Here is an 18,746-nt window from a genome sequence, read left to right as displayed (position 1 = left end):
ACAAGTTCACTTTCATGGAAGAGGCCTACATATTTGTTAGTGCATGATAAGAAACCACTAAGGTACTGAATATTTAAAGTCATTACAATCTTCTATCAATGTTTAAAGAAAGTGTATATGATTTGTATTATTCATGCACTTAGTATATATAGAATTTTCCTTAAGAAAATATACCTGTATGTCAAGTTCCATAGTCTATGAACTTGAGGTAAAACACTGAGCTATAAGTTTCTGTGCCCTAAAAATTAAAAATCTCCCTTATTTCTGAAGGATCTTTATTAGGTATTTATGTGAATTTGGATCAATGGAGGTATTTGAGGAGAGAATTTTAGTCTGAGAGCAAAAGGGTGGACATAGGGAGTCCATTGGGTACTCCTACCAATGTCTGAAACAATTTTCAGCAGTAATATAGTAGAGTTACTCTACTAATATAAGGTCCATTTTCATCTGTAATTACCTTGTACTTCCACTATGTTAATGGTTATTTCCCATGTAAATCTCTTTGATCCATGTTAAAATAAAATTTCATTGGATTAGAACCAAATAGAGGGGCAAGGCTCATGGATCAATTGCAATTTGCCATTCTTCTGGAGAAAACACAGAGTTTAGCTAACCTAACTATTTGACAAGGGATTTCTTGCTCTTAGTAGAATTTGAGCCCAGTTGAGTATAGAATGTGATGACCATAGATTTGCTTCCACCCTGGGGAGAATGATTTTCTTGTATTATGTCTTAAATTTTGCAGTCTGCCCTGAAGGTTGACTGCTCACTTCTAATGGAAAATGTTACTCTATATAATCTCTATCATTTTTCCTAGAAATACCCATGTAATTTCTTTACCATGAGATAATCATTCATTATTATAATGTTAAATATATTTATAGTTTATTGAAGATGTTTGTCACAGAATATCATCTACATGAAGTAAAATTATTTACTAACTATTAAACAAAGACCTGTTGGCTGTGTAAATTACTTATTTACACATTATTTATTTGTAAGTTGGGTACTTTGTTCATTAAGAATATGCCAAAGCTAATTATAAATCAAGCGACCTTCTTACAGTGCTTAATAACTTCAGCTACTGTCCTGAGAAATTTTCTAATCGTACATCATTTAATCTTCATAAAAATCCTTTAAAATGGGTGCTGCAATTATCCCAAATTTGGAGGTAAGGAAATTGAAGCCAAGAGACATTTGATAATTTGCATAAAATAATCACCCAACCAGGAGTAGCAGAGCTGGAGACCACATCGAGGTGTCAGCACGTGGTTCCTGGCTGGTGGCCATCACCTTCTGTTGCATCTCCACATGTTCTGCTTCCTACAGAAAAGCTAGGCTCAAAGTTAAAACCAATTTCGTTGGTGGAAACACAGCCTTGAGTTCTATTGCTAGCTGCTGCTTGCGTTTGACATTGTTCCCTCCTCCTTGGTTATTTTCTGGCCACAGGGATCTTCCCTTTGGCTCACATCACCCTAACGTGCATCTAAGCTCCTGCCAAACTTGGCTGTACCCTTGGTCTATCACATGTGGTGACTAGAATTCCTGCCCGTCTGTTTCTGTCTTAAAATGGAGAATACCGGATACCACAGGCAGACAAGATTAGCCATACCAGGAATTGAGGAGGAGAGGAAGAACACTCATTTGCTCAGTATCTACTGCGTGTGGACATAATTCACCTCCCCTCACATAACCTATGACTGTCTCATTGAAAGTACACGCCGCAATGAATCACCGACTTTCTGGGAAAGATTTGTGGATTACAGATTACAATACCTTCAGATGTTAGCTTTTCCCCAAAATTGTGAAGCAAATTCTAAGTCTTCCCTTTCTAAGAGACGGCACAAAGATTCTTAAAACCATAGTAGCTTTCCTCAGAGCATTTGCTTTCTCTTGGGTGATATGTTATATGTTGGGGTAGGGATGGACTTTCCAGCACCTCACAGCGTTCACCGGATGAGCAGTTACTTAGTCCCTTGTTTTATTATTTTATAAGCTCACTATAAAGCCTGAATGGTAGTTCACTACAACTGCCTGGCACAGTCCCCCTTTGTCCCAGAATGGTGCTGACCTCGAGAATGACAGTCTTCATGTCCTCATAAGATTTCTAGAGAAAGCTGGATCCCACGGCCTGTTCTTTGTAGCCTTTAGGGAGTGTCTATCAACTCTCCCTTCACCTTTAGGGAGTGTCTATCAACTCTCCCTTCATCGCCTGTTAGGGGAAAAGTCAACAACAAATGCTCTGAACAGTTGGCACCAAGAACACTTGTCCATGATAATCACTATTTGAGGGGCAAATACATATTTTATTTATTCTTTAAGTGGTGGTTCTGTTACCGGAATTTCTCCTTCAGTAGGTCGTTGGTCTCAGGAATTCGAAGAATGAATCCATGGACCACAGATTGCTGGCAAGACAGGATTTATGCTACAGAAAAAGCACCAGAGCTTCTGGCAGAGCAATAAACCCAAGGCAGAGAAACCCTGTCCTCCGCCTGGGTCCGTAGGGTATATACATAGCCCGAAAAATGAGTGGGTACAGGCCCCTTCCACTGGGTAAAAAGTCAATGCATTCCCTTCATGAAATTTCCCAGACCTAAGAAACTTTCGTGAAATTGACCGGGCTTAGGAAATGAGGGCTTCTGCCTTTAAGCCCCGAAGGGGGAACCCCACTCTCAGCCGCAGAAGCTGTGTGTGTGCCCCAGAGGGTGGTCTCGCACCTGCAGCACTGCGCCCAGAGACGGGGAAAACAGGGGTGGCTCCTGCAACCTCGTGGGCTGTGCTGAGATCTCCCTCGACTAACCAGGGACCTGCGGCTTCTGCCGCGCTGGCCCCTCTCTGCTGCCCTGGCCCCTCTCTGCCGCCCTGGCCCCTCTCTGCCGCCCTGGCCCCTCTCTGCCGCCCTTGGTTCTCCAGCCTTGGCCTCTCAGCATCCTGCAGCACCAACACCCCCAGGGCAGCGATGCAGAAGGTGAGGCAGGTTCTCCAGGGCGGCCGGTGGGGCCTAAGCCAGGTGCCACCCGCCCTGTATCAGTTTTATTTCTTTTCTCTATGGAATTAAATCCTGAAGATCTTTGATAACACGAATTAAAACCCATTCCTTTGGCTTAATCAAATTCCCACTCTTAAGAAACCGGTTTTCCTGATGCAAAGTACTTGTTTCTACTACAAAGGCTCTGAAAAATTACAGGGAGATACCTCAAGGAACCAAAGGTAGATCTACCATTTAATCCAGCAATCCCACTGCTCCATATTTACCTAAAGGAGGAAAAAGCTATTCTGTATAAAAGATACTTTCATTCTGATGTTTACAGCAGCACAAATCACAATTGCAAAGATGTGGAAACAACCGGAGTGCCCACCAATACCCGAGCAGAGTAATAAAATGCTATACCATGGAGTGTCACTCAGCCACGGAAGAAATAATGGTGAACTAATATCTTTGTAACAATCTGGAAGAAACTGGAGACTGAAGTGAAGTGTCACAAGAATAGAAAAACAAACCCCACAGGTGCTCACATTTAAAGGGGAACTAAAATACCAACACACATGCATACATATGGTGGTGAAATTCAACAGAAATCAAGCAGATGGAGGTGGGGAGAAGGGGCAGGTTAGTTCATACCTGGTGGGCAGGAGCGCACTGCCTGGGACACAGTTGTAACCTTGACTCAGACTGTACAAAAGTAATGGTACCCTTGTACCATTCTGAGATAAAAATAAATACCTCATTAATAAAAATAAAAAAACACTATCACTGAGATTACTCCCCTAATTTATCCCAAACCACAAATAATATTGTTTTTATTTATTAGTTTCCTACACATATGAAGGATTCTTCGTGTGTTCATTGGAATGATTTGATTTCTTAAAATCATGCCCTCTCCAGTTTGGTTGTGTCTGAATGACTCGTGACATTTATCTTTTCAGTTCCTCCAAAGTTTGTGGTTCAGCCACGGGACCAGGATGGGATTTACGGCAAAGCTGTCATCCTCAATTGCTCGGCTGAAGGTTATCCCGTACCAACCATCGTGTGGAAATTCTCTAAAGGTATGGCATTAATATGATGTTACTTGATTTGATAGTTAGCTGCCCAACCTGCATCATGTTGTGAAGGATTGCATGAGCGTGTTCAGTCTTTCCAGAGATGTTCCTTGCAGTAAATATACGTCCCTATTTCCACCAAGCCTGTCATTGTCTCACAGACACCCATCATCACCCATCCAGGTATTTTTATTTAGAACAACAAAGTGTCTTATCTTGCACAATATGCCCTAGGAAGGACCAGGAAGGGGAGTCAGGTTATCCACCCAGCTTACTCCAACATTTAGCAAAGTACTGAACCTTCCCTCCTGTGTTAGATAACCATGAGCCTTCCCTCCTGTGTTAGATAACCATGGTCTTCCTAGAAGCCACTGCAAACGTGGGTAAGTGGAGATGCAAGATTAAATTAGCAGAATTACTTCTACTTGAAAGATTATTTTCCCAGTATTTATATATGAGATGAAGTGGTTTTAAAGAGTTAAAAAATAAATCATTGATTGTTCTATTTCCCTGGTTACCATAGAATATACGAATTACATATTATCCCCCTTGTGCTGTTTTTAAAAAAAACACATCCTGTGTCCTATCTGAGTGTTCAGTGCCCCCTCCTCCAGGGCTAAGCATGCTTCCTTTTTTCAGGTAACACTGTAGGCATTATGTAAGTGGAAGCTTATAACACAGAGACGAGTGGTGGAATCATTTTAGACCCTGGAAAAATAATTTATGTTCATCATATTGTCTTCTTTGGAGAGATTCTTTAACTGTGTTTGCAAACATACTGGAAGTTCTCTTTCTTTTCTCATGCAGGCATCTGAAATCAATAATTTATTTATTAAACATCTGAGAGCGGGATATGTACTAGTGAGAGCAATCAAGCAGTCAATCATGGTCTTCTTTCCAATGGTCTAAAACCAAAGTATAGTTTCTGTTTTTCTTTGGGGAGACTCCTTATTCATATTATCTGTACACTTCTCTCTAGTTGTGGGTGGCTTTGTTTCTTTCTCTTATGATTTGTAGACTGCATATATTTTTAAAATAATATGTTACATTTTCTCAGTTTAAAAATAACAATCAAAGGCAAACAAATGGTGCACATGCCACCACCCTTCTGGCATCTATTTTTTGAGAAAGAAGGAAAAGAGGGAGGAGGGAGGTGCTAGACACTGTTTGATGCGGAAAGCAATTGAATGATTAAAAATCCCCTGAGGCAGCTTCCCTCCTGCACCGCAAGTCCAAGGTCCACAGGGGAAGCACTTCCTTCAGAAATAAAAGCCTGTTATTCAAGAGTACCTGTCCCATAACGTTTTATTTCAGGCCATATTTGAAGTCCCATGTTGCATTATTATATGGAAACAAGATAAACAATACATTTAATGATCAAATTTGTATATCAATACATCAATGATCATATTTGATATTGTGGACATTTCCATGACATTTCTTTTCTTAAAATTATTTTTAATGCTTGCTGTTGTACAGATGTTCCCTCTGTCCAGCCCTTACATTGTTTCCAGTTTTTCACTGTGGTAAACCGTGTGCAAAGCACATCACTACATGTAAATACAGTGCACATACATGGAATTGGGTTTGTGCAAATTCCTAGAAGTGAAATGGTGTGAGCACATGTAAGGCTCCAGTCTGCAATGGTGAAGGACACGGTGCCTCCAGCCGTGTGAGGGTGCGTGCATGGCCCTGCACTCTGGCCAACTACATCTTTTCTTTGTAATCTTTATAGCTTGATGGGTGAAAATGGCTTTTCCTTTTAATTTGAATATTTAGATCACTCATGATTAAAAGGTTTTATCTTATGTTTACCAATCACTTTTTCTCCTCCTTTGGGACATTTCTTATTCATGTTACTTGCACACTTACCTCTATTCTTTATTTGCCAGAGTGTTTTTATGAAGATTATTAGCCCTTCATCTGTCTAGATGTTACGGGCATCTCATTCCTTCTCATCACTGATTTGCATATTAAGTGATAGGAGCTTTTTTTTACTTTTAAATTACGTGTGCAGTATCAAATCTTTAATTAAAGACAAAATTAGAAATTGCAAAAACAATTTTTTAAAAGTTAAATTCCCCCCAAGTAATGACACTCAAAGGTAACCAAAGGTAGTAACTCCTGCACACATTTTTTTGTCAAGCCTTCTGGGCCTGTCTCCAAGCAATTGTCCGCCCATCTTTACATATATGAGTTTAAAACTTTTTTGATCATATGATTGGTTTTGGCTTTTAATCTTTTTTCTTCAGTTAACAATATGCTACCTTGTTAAATACAACTTGCTAATGTGTCTGTAGAGTTTATATTTATATAATAACAAGTCTATTGAACTATCTGTTGCCTTAGTTAAGACTGAATTCAGCCACTAAATTTGCAGGGTTTATCTCCTCCTGAGAGGATTTAGGAGTAGACAGTGCAGAGCTACTTAGTCAGCTCTCCTAAGTCAACAAGGACCTAGACTTCTCAGATGTTGAGTAGAGTTCTGCCACTCTTAGCAGGAGTCTCTCCTCCTCAACAGAAAGCCAGTGGGCCCCAAGGGTAACCCACTTTCACATTTCTGTGGAGGAGGGAGAGTGGAGGGAGAGTGGAGGGAGAGCGTCCCCTCTCCCACCAGAGTTAGCTCCCTGCCCCTGGGGGTCTTTTGAGGAAAGATTGGTTCTGCTAACATCTCCCTGGATCACTTCCAGGGTCACCCTAGCTATTGGGGGTCTGTAAGCCATGGCAAAGTCAATGTGTGTGATTTTACCAAAGTCAGAGGTAACTAGGTATCTCCACCATTATTGTTGAACACTGTCTTTTAGGGTTTTCTGTAATGTTTTACTACAGGAAAGTATCGTGACTTCTGTCACCTTTGTGTATGTGCCTGCATTTCCCTGTGGATAAATCTCCATACGAAGAGTTGCTGGCTCACAGCCTGGTGGTTTGTGCGGCTTCCAGTGCTCACTGATAATTTCCCAGAATTTCTTTCCTTTGCACATCCTCCCATAGTTTTCAGAAGTGCCTGTTTCTTATGACTAAATAATACTGGATATTATGCTCATTTTAAAAGTATTTTCCCAGTCTAATAGAGGGATATTGATATTCTTCTTCTTATTATTATTATGAAAGTAACAAAGATGTTTCTTAAGGAAAACTTCAGCCCTGCTAATGCACTGTGCTTCCTGTAATCAAAATAGTCACTAAGAGCATAAATGCACCTCCCCTGTGCATGACAAAGATATGGATTACCTGGACTGATGTCGTTTTCTGGAGAGATGCAACAATTTCGTCCTGGTGCTGCAGAGTTCCAGAGTGAATCAGAGTAATTGAGTTTGGCTACTCCAGAGATGAAACCATCTTTGCTGAAAAATAATGTTATTACATGTTTGACCTTGAGTCTAGATACACAAAGTCTAAGATATTCAATTCAGTCTTCTGGGCTTTTTTCTTTCAAATGAACAAATGAGGCCTCTTGTTAAAAATTAGGGCTTCATCCTGTGGTGAGCCTCCCTTCAGTGAAATGCCTTTCTCTCCATGTGTGTCATTTGTAGTGGAGGGAAACTGGTCTCAGTTGCTGTCCTAAGGACTGGGGTCATCTCTTTGTTAGCTTCTGAGAAGCCAGGAGGGGCTGCAAAGGCCAGAAGATCGAGAAGGCACCAGCCCCTGGCTTACCCTGGCATCCTCTGCTCTCTCTCACTATCCACAGATTCCCTGACCTTCAGGAAAATTTTGGAGGTCATGGTAAAGTCCTAGGGCAAGAATCAGAGCACGTAGGGGTAGGGGTAAGGGGTAGGGGTAAGGGGTGGGTTGGCACAGTGGGAGCAGTGTGTGTTTAAAATAATATTGTCAGCATTTCCGAGCAGGGTGTGCTGTTGAGCAAAGCCACAGCCCATCTGAGGGCAACTGCTGAAAGTCCAGAGACCAACTAGTGCCGAAGCCAGGGGCTAGGTGGGTTTGTGCCTAGAATGGACATGTGGGTGGGACAGAGGGAGTGAAAGAAAACCCCAGAGGTCCGGCACTGGGTCCTCATCAATCACTACACAAACGAGGCTCTGCCCTGATGGGGAGCAGACATTGGGAGTTGTGATGGTGGAGCTCTCTCCCTCTGCTGCCCAGAGATGAAGCTAGAGTCAGGAGCTCTGGGAGTGATCCACAGAGGCGCTGTCATCTGCCCAGTGCTTTTTAAGGATTACCCAGGCCAGGGTGGCTGTGTTGAAAGCTGACTGTAAGGAGGCAGTATTGCAGCTGGCCACCACTCAGGAGGCCCTGGTCAGGATGTGGCTGAGGCCAGGGTGAGGGCAACAGAGGGGGACACATGCCTGGACTGTGAATGTCCCTGGTTGATGGACTGGCTGTGGGTGTGAGAGAAAGGGAGGAGCCCTGGCCAGTGAGGAGAAGGCAGGTGTTTTGCCCTAGATGGGGTGACTCCAGGAGGGCAGATCTGAGTCTGGACAACACCCTCTCTCTGTGGACACCGTAGTCACTTTCCAGTATAAGTTACTATACTTTTTCTAAATATCCTAATTTTTTAAAATAAATATTCCCCCCATTGTCAGAGCTCAGACCTGTGTTCTAGCCTGCTGCCACACGCCCACCTTCTGTGTTTGTCCCTGTCCTGCACTGGGTGACTTTGCGCTCACCATGAGCCTTTGGCTGTAGACATGCTGAGCCCTTCCCTGTTGTCAAGGCTCCGTCCTTGCTCTTCCACACACCACTTCCTCAGAGGGAACACAAGCCATCTGATTTCCCTGTGGAAGGAACTTAATCTTTTTGCTTGTGTGCACCAAAGAGCTGACATTGCCGTCTGGTAAATGTACAATCTGTATTTCCCTGTCATGGATTTGGGCTTGTCTCCCTTAGATGTCATATGCCTTTGTAATATGTAGCTCGAGTCATCTTTTTTCTTTTTTTCACAAAGTGTACCTCTAAGCATCTGTCCTCTTGCGTTTCCTTTCCTTCTTTGGGGTTCCATAGAATCATCATCTACCTTCCAAGCAGGTCACTTTCCTCTCTGGTTTTTTAACCCATTTGTTTCCAGTTTAACTCTTGTTTGATATTTTCCAATTTCCATCCCCTGATTCTCTCCCCTATGAAGTCTGTTCTCCCTTTGTGCCTTCTCTGATTCTGCCTTCACTGTGGTGATGTCAGATTTTCTCCCTTCTTTCTCTAGCTCTCCCATTTCACTCCTACAAGTGGTTATTTAATTCACAGTTTTCATCTAAATCATGGCAACACTTTCTGGTGAGATTTCCATCACCTGGTTTCTTGTTCTATTTCTTTCTAACATTTTTGTCATGGTGTCTGGCTATGTGCTGGCTTCCTTTTGAGTATAGTCGTCTCCTTATCCATGGGAGTGCATTCTAAGACCCCCGTGGATTTCTGAAATCATCAGTAGTACCAAGACTTACATATGGTGTGTTTTTTTCTGATACATACTTGCCTATGATAAAGTTTAACTTATAAATTAAGTACTGTAGGAGGCTAACAACTAATAGGACAAAACAACTATTAACAATACGCTGTAATCAAATTTATAGAAATGAATGTGTTCACACACTCTCTCTCTCTCTATCTCTCTCTCCCCACCCCCTGTCCAAATTCCTTATGGCACTATACTCACTATTCTCCAGCCATGGTTAACCACAGGTAACTGAAACTATGGATAAGAGGACTCTATTATACTCACGTGTCCCCAGAAGGAGATTGCTTGGTGCAAGTATCTGATTCCTCTTGTAACCCTACCTCTCTGATTCTCAGCTGCACCAGGTGTGGGGCAGCCCTGCCAGTGCACACTGCCTCCCCTGATGGAGGTTTGCCCCTCACATGCCACCCGTGTTGCTTTCTGTTTATTGAAACTCACAGCACTGGGCCTATTGTGTGGCTTTCTGCCTATACCTCTGCTCCACTGATGCTGTTGGGTACTCATTTACCTATTTTGTAGTTGGAACCTGAGCTGCTTTCTAGTTTCATAGAAAATGGAGTGGGTGGAGGTAAGATGGTGGACTGCAGCCAGCTTTCCACAGAGACTCCTATCCAGAAGGAGAGTTAAAAGATAGAAGTTTAGCAATTAAGCCAATGGTTTGGAGCTGAGCCAAGAGAGAAATTTGAAGAACACATAACATCCCGGCTAAGGTGAGCTGCAACACCAAAGATACAAATATAATGTACTGAATCCATCACCAAGCAGACAAGAGTCCCCTTCCCCATGAGAAGGGCTCGCAGTAAACTCCGTACAAACAAGCGAGCAGAGTTCAAACATCCTCCCATTCCATCCCACTGGAGAGACCCTCTAAAAACTGGAGCTCCTACCTGTACTAGGGTGCCATGACACTCTCCTGCCAGGCATAAAACTCACTCTTCCCAGAACCTTGCCTTGGCCATCTCCCTGGGACTAGTCCCTCCATGCCTACCCTCCCTCACTCTTCCCAGCACCTTGCCTTGGCCATCTCTCTGGGACTAGTCCCTCCATGCCTAGCCCTGCCTCACTCTTCCCAGCACCTTCCCTTGGCCATCTCTCTGGGACTAGTCCCTCCATGCCTACCCTGCCTCACTCTTCCCAGCACCTCGCCTTGGCCGTCTCCCTGGGAGCAGTCCCTCCATGCCTACTCTGCCTCACTCTTCCCAGCACCTTGCCTTGGCCGTCTCCCTGGGACTAGTCCCTCCATGCCTACCCTGCCTCACTCTTCCCAGCACCTTGCCTTGGCCATCTCCCTGGGACTAGTCCCTCCATGCCTAGCCCTGCCTCACTCTTCCTAGCATGGAGCACCAGAATCGAACCTCTGACCCCAAACCTCACCGAGGCTGCTGCTGCCCATCTGCCATCCCATGTCCTGTCCTGCCTGTCCATCTGCACATCACTTGATGCTCTGGCCATGTCTGCTGCCAAACTCTCCATTTGTCTTGCTCTTCCAGCCTCATGGGTTAGAGCTCTTCCATGCCAGGGTTTTTTTGGAACAGCAGAGATCTCCTTAGGTTTTCCTGGCTCCAGTAAACCAGTGTGATCCAGTGTCCATACTAGTTACTACTGTGACCCAGGCTCCACACCAGTGTATCCGTGTGACCCAGGCTCCGCACTAGTGCACCAGTATGACCCAGGCTCCGCACCAGTGCACCAGTGTGACCCAGGCTCTGCACTAGTGCACCAGTGTGACCCAGGCTCTGCACTAGTGCACCAGTGTGACCCAGGCTCTGCACCAGTATGATCTAGACTTTACACAAATGCTCCAGTGTGACCCAGGCTCCACACTAGTGCATCAGTGTGACCCAGGCTCCACACTAGTGCATCAATGTGACCCAGGCTCTACACCAGTGCATCAGTGTGACCCAGGCTCCACACCAGTGCATCAGTGTGACCCAGGCTCTGCACCAGTGTGATCTAGACTTTACACCAGTGCTCCAGTGTGACCCAGGCTCTGCACCAGTGTGATCTAGACTTTACACCAGTGCTTCAGTGTGACCCAGGTTCCACACCAGTGCACCATTCTGATCCCTATTATCAGGTCTATGCTCTTATCTAGCTCTTCTTGTTACCCCTGGAACCTAAGTGCATGATAAGATGTGACTCCCGCATGAATACAAGGAGAAAATTCAAATAATATAAGAAAGTGAAAAAAGTAACCTCTCCCTCGGGCAGAGGGTGGTAAAAATAAACCCAAGTTCACAATCCAGCATGGGTCCCCAAGTTCTGCTTGCATGTTCCCTGAGTAGGGACAGTGGTCCTCACTAAGCAATATGAGTTCTTGAGGAAAGGTTATAAGCAGGACAGAGAATAAGAATGTTCAAGATAATGTTTTATTTTTTTCCTTTGATAGTATAAAAACATCTTTTTGGAGACAAAAACCTTCTGCCTTCCTCTGTGCTGAGGTGAGCAGTCTCGGCAGCCCAGGAGCTGCTGCAGGGCCTCCGTAGGCCCCTCTCTCAGGGAAGCTGCTGAGACCATTCACACCCAGTTCACCCTTCCTTCTTTCTTCTGCTCCTCCATCTTCTCTCTCCCTCTCATCCCTTTCCTCGGGACAGTCTCTAGATGGAGGAAGTCACATTGAGGGCAAACTTTTGGGGAGCCCTTGCTCCAGGGAGGAGTGGCTGGAGACCTTGGATGGTGGCCATAGCTGCAGAGTGCCTTGCAGGCACCTTGCAAAGCCCTAGAGTGTCAGCATAATTGAGCCACCTCAGTGCCCTCTGGTTTCAGTGACCCTTTGGCAGGTGCTGATTGTGGTCAGTTCATTCTGACAAATGAAGGGACAATGCTCCATCTTGCTGGTGGGAAGAGACTCTTGCATATGAGGTACAGAGTTATCTGATGACGCATACGTGCTAACCTAGCAGACTGCCAAGTCATAACGACCCCTGAGCAGACACAAAGGTAGTCTATGAAAGTGACCGTGCTTTCAATGGACAGGATTTTTCAACACAGAAATAAAGGGATTAATGGGAGATAATTGGAGTACAAAGTGAACATAATTATATGCAAATTTACAAAAGAAGTAACCCAGGTGGTATCTTAGAGTGTGGTGTTTTTTTAATACAGGAAATTAGATGCAAGCAAAATTATGGAAGGACAGGATAACTCAGAAGCCTTTTAGGTACTTGGGAAGTGTAGAAACCATGATAAAGTACCCTCATCAGTCGTGACAATGACCTATAGCACCAAAGCAGCAATTTGTAGAAGTCCTCCCGAAGGCAGCTGCAAACCTGGGCCTCTGCCTACTCACCAGTTTGCTTCTTCTGAAGGAAAGTAATGGTTTCTCTCTCCTTGCACCTTCCAGATCGTGTCTAGGTGCCTCTCACTGGTAACATAGAAACCAGTGAGCCGAGAAATGTAGTTATAGGTTTTCAGCCCCTATGATGTAGGGCACAGTTCAGAGGGAAGTGCAAGGACTAAGATTGATATGGAACATCTGATACAAGATTAGCAGGACACAGATGTTAGAGACACTATCCAGGGACAGAAGCTTTTGGGGGATAGCTTTCCATCCTGGAACCAGACCATTGTCTCAGGACTGTGTCCCATCCCCTTCTGGATTCTTCTGTGTAACAGGACATCCAGAGCCCTCATCCACCTCCATGAGCCAGAGCCCATTTCTAGCTGCCAGCCCTTCCTCAGGCGCACCTGCTGCTGCTCTAACCTGTGTCGTCTCTTCACATCCCCACCTCTATGTTGGTGCCTACAGACTCCCCACGACCCATCACTGTTCTCAGAGAAGGAGAACCCTCTCCCTCAAGAGGAAAACAAATGTATTCTTCAGGAAAACCCCACTTTCTTCATAAGGAAGGAAGGGATGGTGTTCTTGATGCCTCGGTAAGGAGAAAGACTGGCTCACAGCCTTACCTCTTGATGCAGCCTGGAAGTGCACAGAGCTCCCCTTTCCTCAACTTTGTTGTTCTTCAAATGAATCTTCTTCCTCCCTGCGAGGGGACTCTCTGAATGTCTCACTGGCCAACTTCTTCTGGTCCTTACATGAGGACATTTATACTGGCATTCATGTAATCTAGTTTCCCTTGATATGAATGACAATCCTGTATCAAATGCAAATTGATTTTTCTCCTCATTTTATCTATGATGAAATTAAGGATGGAGAGAGAATAAGCCTCTTGCTCCAAGGCACAGGGAGTTTCAGAGGGCATTTGAACCAACTCCTTTGATTCTCAGGCAATTTCCCTCTCTACCAGACCAGCAAAGACTTATGGGTAGAAGAAAAGATAAAACAATTACAGTAGAACCCCTGTAAGTTGACCACCCAAGGGAGTGCAGCAAGCTGGCCAATACGTGGAGGTGGTCAACATAAAGAACTAGGCCTGCTGTGCTGACACGTACATGTGGTGCATTTCCAGTCTGAAAATTTGGTCAACATAAGAAGGAGGTCAATTAGGGAGGTTCTACCATGTCGAACTTGCTGCAGCCTTCAAAGTGGGCTCACTTGATGACCCTCAGCTGTTCTTTTTTCACTGTCCCCACACCCTCAGTCCCCAGGAACACAGCTAGGCGTATCTTTTCAATAAATAAGAAAGGTCATCCACTGTTAACATAACCCATAATTCAGTATGTGCCTTCCTTAGCCCTTCAGCAGTTCATTTTCATGTAATGGAGCATAAAAATTGTTCCCACTTGACCCCAGCTAGCCATAGAAAATTGGCAGCTCTTTAATTAATGACTGCTGGTTGTTGTACCATGTCTTCTAGCTAATTACCCTGAGTGCTTACCTTGTGCTAAGAAGATTACAGGATTTTGCATATTGATGCACTGGTTAAATATTACTCTTTAGAATAATGATGAATCTAAAGCAGATGACCGATAATTCTACCAAATCACAGTGAAGTCTGTTCCCTCGAGTTAAATGAGTGCTGACCCTCAGAGCTGTCGTCCTTATAAGAGACGGATTGGTTGGTGCAGTGTCCACTGTTTTTCCATTTAGCAAGCATGATTAGATCCTTACATGCAGCAACCCTTCAACTTAGGTTCATTTCTATGATGAAAAAAAGATTTAATGTTTTTTAAATTCATTTAATACTTTACTTCTGTTTCCATTAAGACCTTTCAGTAATGAAGGGGCTTATCTTGTTCCAAACAAGAATTAACAGATCATCTTTTTCTGCTATTTAATTGAGACAACTTAGATATGTATTAACAATTTATGTTGTAATCCTTCAATGTAAATGTTTCAACTGTGACAAGTATTTTGTTGGTGAAAATTCTTTAAGGAAAGGAAAAAAATTGTATCATTATCATCAATGTGGATAATTCTATAACTTTCTCTCTCTTTTTTTTTGAGACAAAGTCTCACTTTGTTACCCTCGGTAGAGTACTGTGGTGTCACAGCTCACAGCAACCTCCAACTCCTGGGCTTAGGCAATTCTCTTACCTCGGCTTCCCAAGTAGCTGGGGCTATAGGCACCTGCCACAATGCCCAGCTATTTTTTTGTTGTAGTTTGGCCGGGGCTGGTTTGAACCTGCAACTCTCAGTATATGGGGCTAGTGCCCTACTCACTAAGCCACAGGTGCCGCCCAATTCTATAACTTTCCCAAACTTCATCAGCATTTCATTCTGAAATATTTTTCAGATCTTTTTGAATACACTATTACATAATTTGAGATATTCATATTTTCTGTTTTATGGCTGTATTTTTTAAATCCTACATTTGATTGAATTTTTAGGTCGTGCTCATACACATGGGACTGGATCTCTCGCCCCAATTTACAGTGCACTTTGAGAAACCCATCAATACCCAATATAAATTTTCAAAATGTGTATCAAATTTGAGTATTTAAATACAAATTAAAGGCTTTTTTTCTTGATTTTTATGTTTCCATAAAGTCCTTTAACCTTACATTAGCAAACACATAAGAAGTAATCTAACAATTTACAAAACCTAATTCTTTACAAATGCAATTCACTTATAAAAAGACATGTGGTGACTGCTCAGTGGATGATGACAGTGTAACTGACAATATCCAATATCCAACTATGATTAAAACAATAAGAACCCCCCAAAAAGAGTTTTATAAATTAAGAACATAGAAACACATTCTTAAAACCCAAACCACATTGGAAAATGAAGATTAAAAAGACAATATGCTCAGTAGAAAAATAGGCACGGTATGTAAGTGGGGTGTTTACCAGTGGGCAAGTACAAATGGCCAGTGGACTCATGAAAAGATGCTCAACATTGTCTACAAGCAAAAAAAAAAAAGAAAAAAAAAACAGAAAATGCAAATCAACAAAAAGATACAATGTAAAATAATAACATATAGTATACTGTACTGATGAAGAATAAAGATGAATGGTATACATGTGTGAGGGAAAAATTAACCCCTAGCCAGCACTGATGCAGATAAAATTGGTACAATTTCAACAAGCAATTTAGCAATATACTGTTTTTGGGGGGGAGGGGCCGGGGCTGGGTTTGAACCCACCACCTCTTGTATATGGGCCCAGCACCCTACTCCTTTGAGCCACAGGCTCCCCCCCCCCCAGCAATATACTGTTTTAAGATTTTAATATGCATAACGTTTCGTTGAGAATTCTTCCCAAGAATTAGACCCAGAGATTGCCTACCACTGTGTCTCTTTCTCTGCTGATGGACTGAGGGGTAAGTGGAGTGATTCACTGCAACTTGAATTGCTATTCTTGTAGAGTGGGAGAGACACAAAGTCACGTCATCATAAGATGATCAGATAATGAAAAGCAGAATTTTAAAAAACAACACTATCATATGTTCACTATGAGTCACACCACAGTTCATGAACTTCCCCACTTTGTGAAGGTGGTTCGACCCTATTATCTCCATTCTTCAGGGAAGGGACTGAAAGCTTGTGTCTAACTTACCTGGTTTTCACAATGTATTAGTAATCTGTTGTTGTGTAACAAATTACCTCAAACTTACTGGGTTAAAGTAATATTTCTGTGGGTCAAAAATGCAGATGTGGCTCAGCAGAGTCCTCTGGCTCAGGGTCCCTCCTGAGCAGTTAAGGTGTTGGCCGGGGACACAGCCATGTCAGAGTTTAATGGGAGAGGGTCGTGTCCCAGACCCACAAGCCCACTCATGTGATTATTAATAGGACTTAGTTTCTCGGGGACTACAAATGGGAGTCCAACCTCAGTTCCTTCCCATGGCACCCTCTCCATTGAGCAGCTCATGGCATGGCAACAGAGTGAGGACTCAGAGGAGGGAGAGGACTAGAGGTTACCATCCTTTAAATCATAGTTACTTGCCCTGTGCTACTTGCACAGTGTGAGTGTTCAGCAAAACCACTAAACTCTATTCATATTAAAACAGAGGGGCTGCTTATATGTGCCTAGAAAAATGATAGGGAAGCTGTAATCCTTTCAGTTGGGATTGGAATCTTGGAGTGAGGAAAAAAATAGGAATTTACTTTTTTACTGTTTGGATTTTGTTAATAAAAAATTCACAGATTTACAGATTCTCTAATCCAAAAGTCTCATGTTTTGAACCCAACAGGTAAACTAGTAGATAGCTTTCACCGACCACGTTTTTCAGAATCACTCGTTTACTGACGTCCTTCCACTATCAAGCATTTGTTAAAATCTTCTGTGAACTTTCACAGGACGAGCTATTTCAAAGGTGTGAGTGTTGCAGGCGTACGCTCCCTCTTCCAACTTTACAATTATCTTACATTTCTATTCCTCTTACCTTTAAACCAGGTATCAGAGAACTATGGGCCAAAGTTCAAATTCTGCCCACAACCTGTTTTGTAAATAAATTTTTTGAGATACAATCTTTCCACTCTATTTCCTATGGCTGGTTTCATGAGTCAGTGGCAGACGTGAGTAGTTTTAACAGAACCTGTGTGGCCTACTAACATATTTACTATCTGGCTCTTTCTAGAATAAGATTGGCAACTTATGCCTGAAAATGTTCAATATTTCTATCCATGAGCATAGCATAACTCTCCACATGTTAAGGTCTTCTTTAGTTGTTCTCAACAACTTTTATAATTTTCAGTGGGCTAGTCTAGAAAAAATTTTGTTAGATTTATTTCTAAATATTTCACATTTTGATGCAAATATATTGTCTTTTTAATTTCAATTTCTAATTACTTCTTATCAGGATATGTAAATAAAATTGCCTTTGATTTTTTTATATTGATGCTGCATCACATGACTTTACTAAACTCACTTTATAGTACGGGAACTTTTTGTTGACGCTTTCTGATTATCTATGTGGAAAATTGCCATCTGTGAGTAAAGATAGTTTCATTCTTCTTTATCAGTCTAGATTAATTTATTTCCTTTTCTTATTTTCTTGTTCTTACTAGAATCTCCAGAATAACATTAAATAAAAAGGGTAAGACCAGATATCTATGTCTCTTTCTTGATCTTTGGTGAAAAACAATTTAGTCTTTCACAATTAAATATGATGTTAGCTGTTGATTAGTTGTAGATGCCTTTCATCTTATTTAATTCTAATCCTAGTTTTCTATGAGATTTTATTATGGACAGATTTTGAACTCCATGAAGCAAGATCATTTGTCTTTTTGGTCATTTGGTACTGTGAAGTTCATTGCCTAATTTTTGAATTTAAACCAACCATGCATTCCTGGAGTAGACTTCACTTGGTCATAATATATTACTCTTTTTATATCTTGATAAACCTAGTTTGATAATTCTTGATTAAGAATTTTTACGTCTATGTTCATTATGGATATTGGTCTATAGTTCTCTGTTCCATAAGGTCTTGGTCTGATTTTTGGATAAGGATGATACTAACCTCATAAAATTAGTCATAAACTTTTCCTTTTCTTATAATTTCTAAAAGGGTTTGCATAAATTTATATTATTTCTTTCTTAAATATTGGACAGAATTCATTAGTGAAGCTTTTTGAACTTTGAATACTCTTTGTGGAAGGTTTTCAATCACAAATTCAATGTGTTTAATAAATACAAGACTATTTAGGTTATCTATTTTTTCTTAAGTATCCTTTGTTTGTTTTCAATACATTTACCTATTGAACCTAAGGCATCAAATTTATTGGCACAAAGTTATTCTTAACATTTTTCTCTATTATCCTTGAAAATTTCAGCTAAGGGCTACAGTAATAGCCTCTTGTGTAATTGTGACTCATGATTCGTGCCTTCTCCCTTTCCTTCTTGATCAATCCAGCTGGAGGTCTACCTATTATGTTGTTCTTTCCTTTTTTACTGGTTAACATGTGTTTTAATTTTTTTATTTTTTATCTTAATAGATTTAGGGGGTATACATGAATT

At 42.1% G+C, this 18,746-nt stretch overlaps 1 protein-coding gene across 1 annotated transcript in view; it reads left to right on the top strand.

The window, feature by feature from the left end:
• DSCAM (DS cell adhesion molecule) overlaps nucleotides 1-18,746 on the top strand; it is a gene marked incomplete at its 5' end in the record, with an annotated part of 730,460 nt that overhangs the window by 468,275 nt on the left and 243,439 nt on the right. Inside the window, one exon of the mRNA XM_012810262.1 lies at nucleotides 3,928-4,047. Coding sequence (XP_012665716.1) covers nucleotides 3,928-4,047 — 120 coding nt within the window. The remainder of the gene's footprint in view (nucleotides 1-3,927; nucleotides 4,048-18,746) is intronic.

This window comes from Otolemur garnettii, unplaced genomic scaffold, assembly GCF_000181295.1.
Source record: "Otolemur garnettii isolate 467f Iridium unplaced genomic scaffold, OtoGar3 scaffold00128, whole genome shotgun sequence".
NCBI classification, from domain to species: Eukaryota; Metazoa; Chordata; class Mammalia; order Primates; family Galagidae; genus Otolemur; species Otolemur garnettii.
Note: the sequence above shows the minus strand (reverse complement) of the source record. Positions and strands in the feature narration are given on the sequence as shown.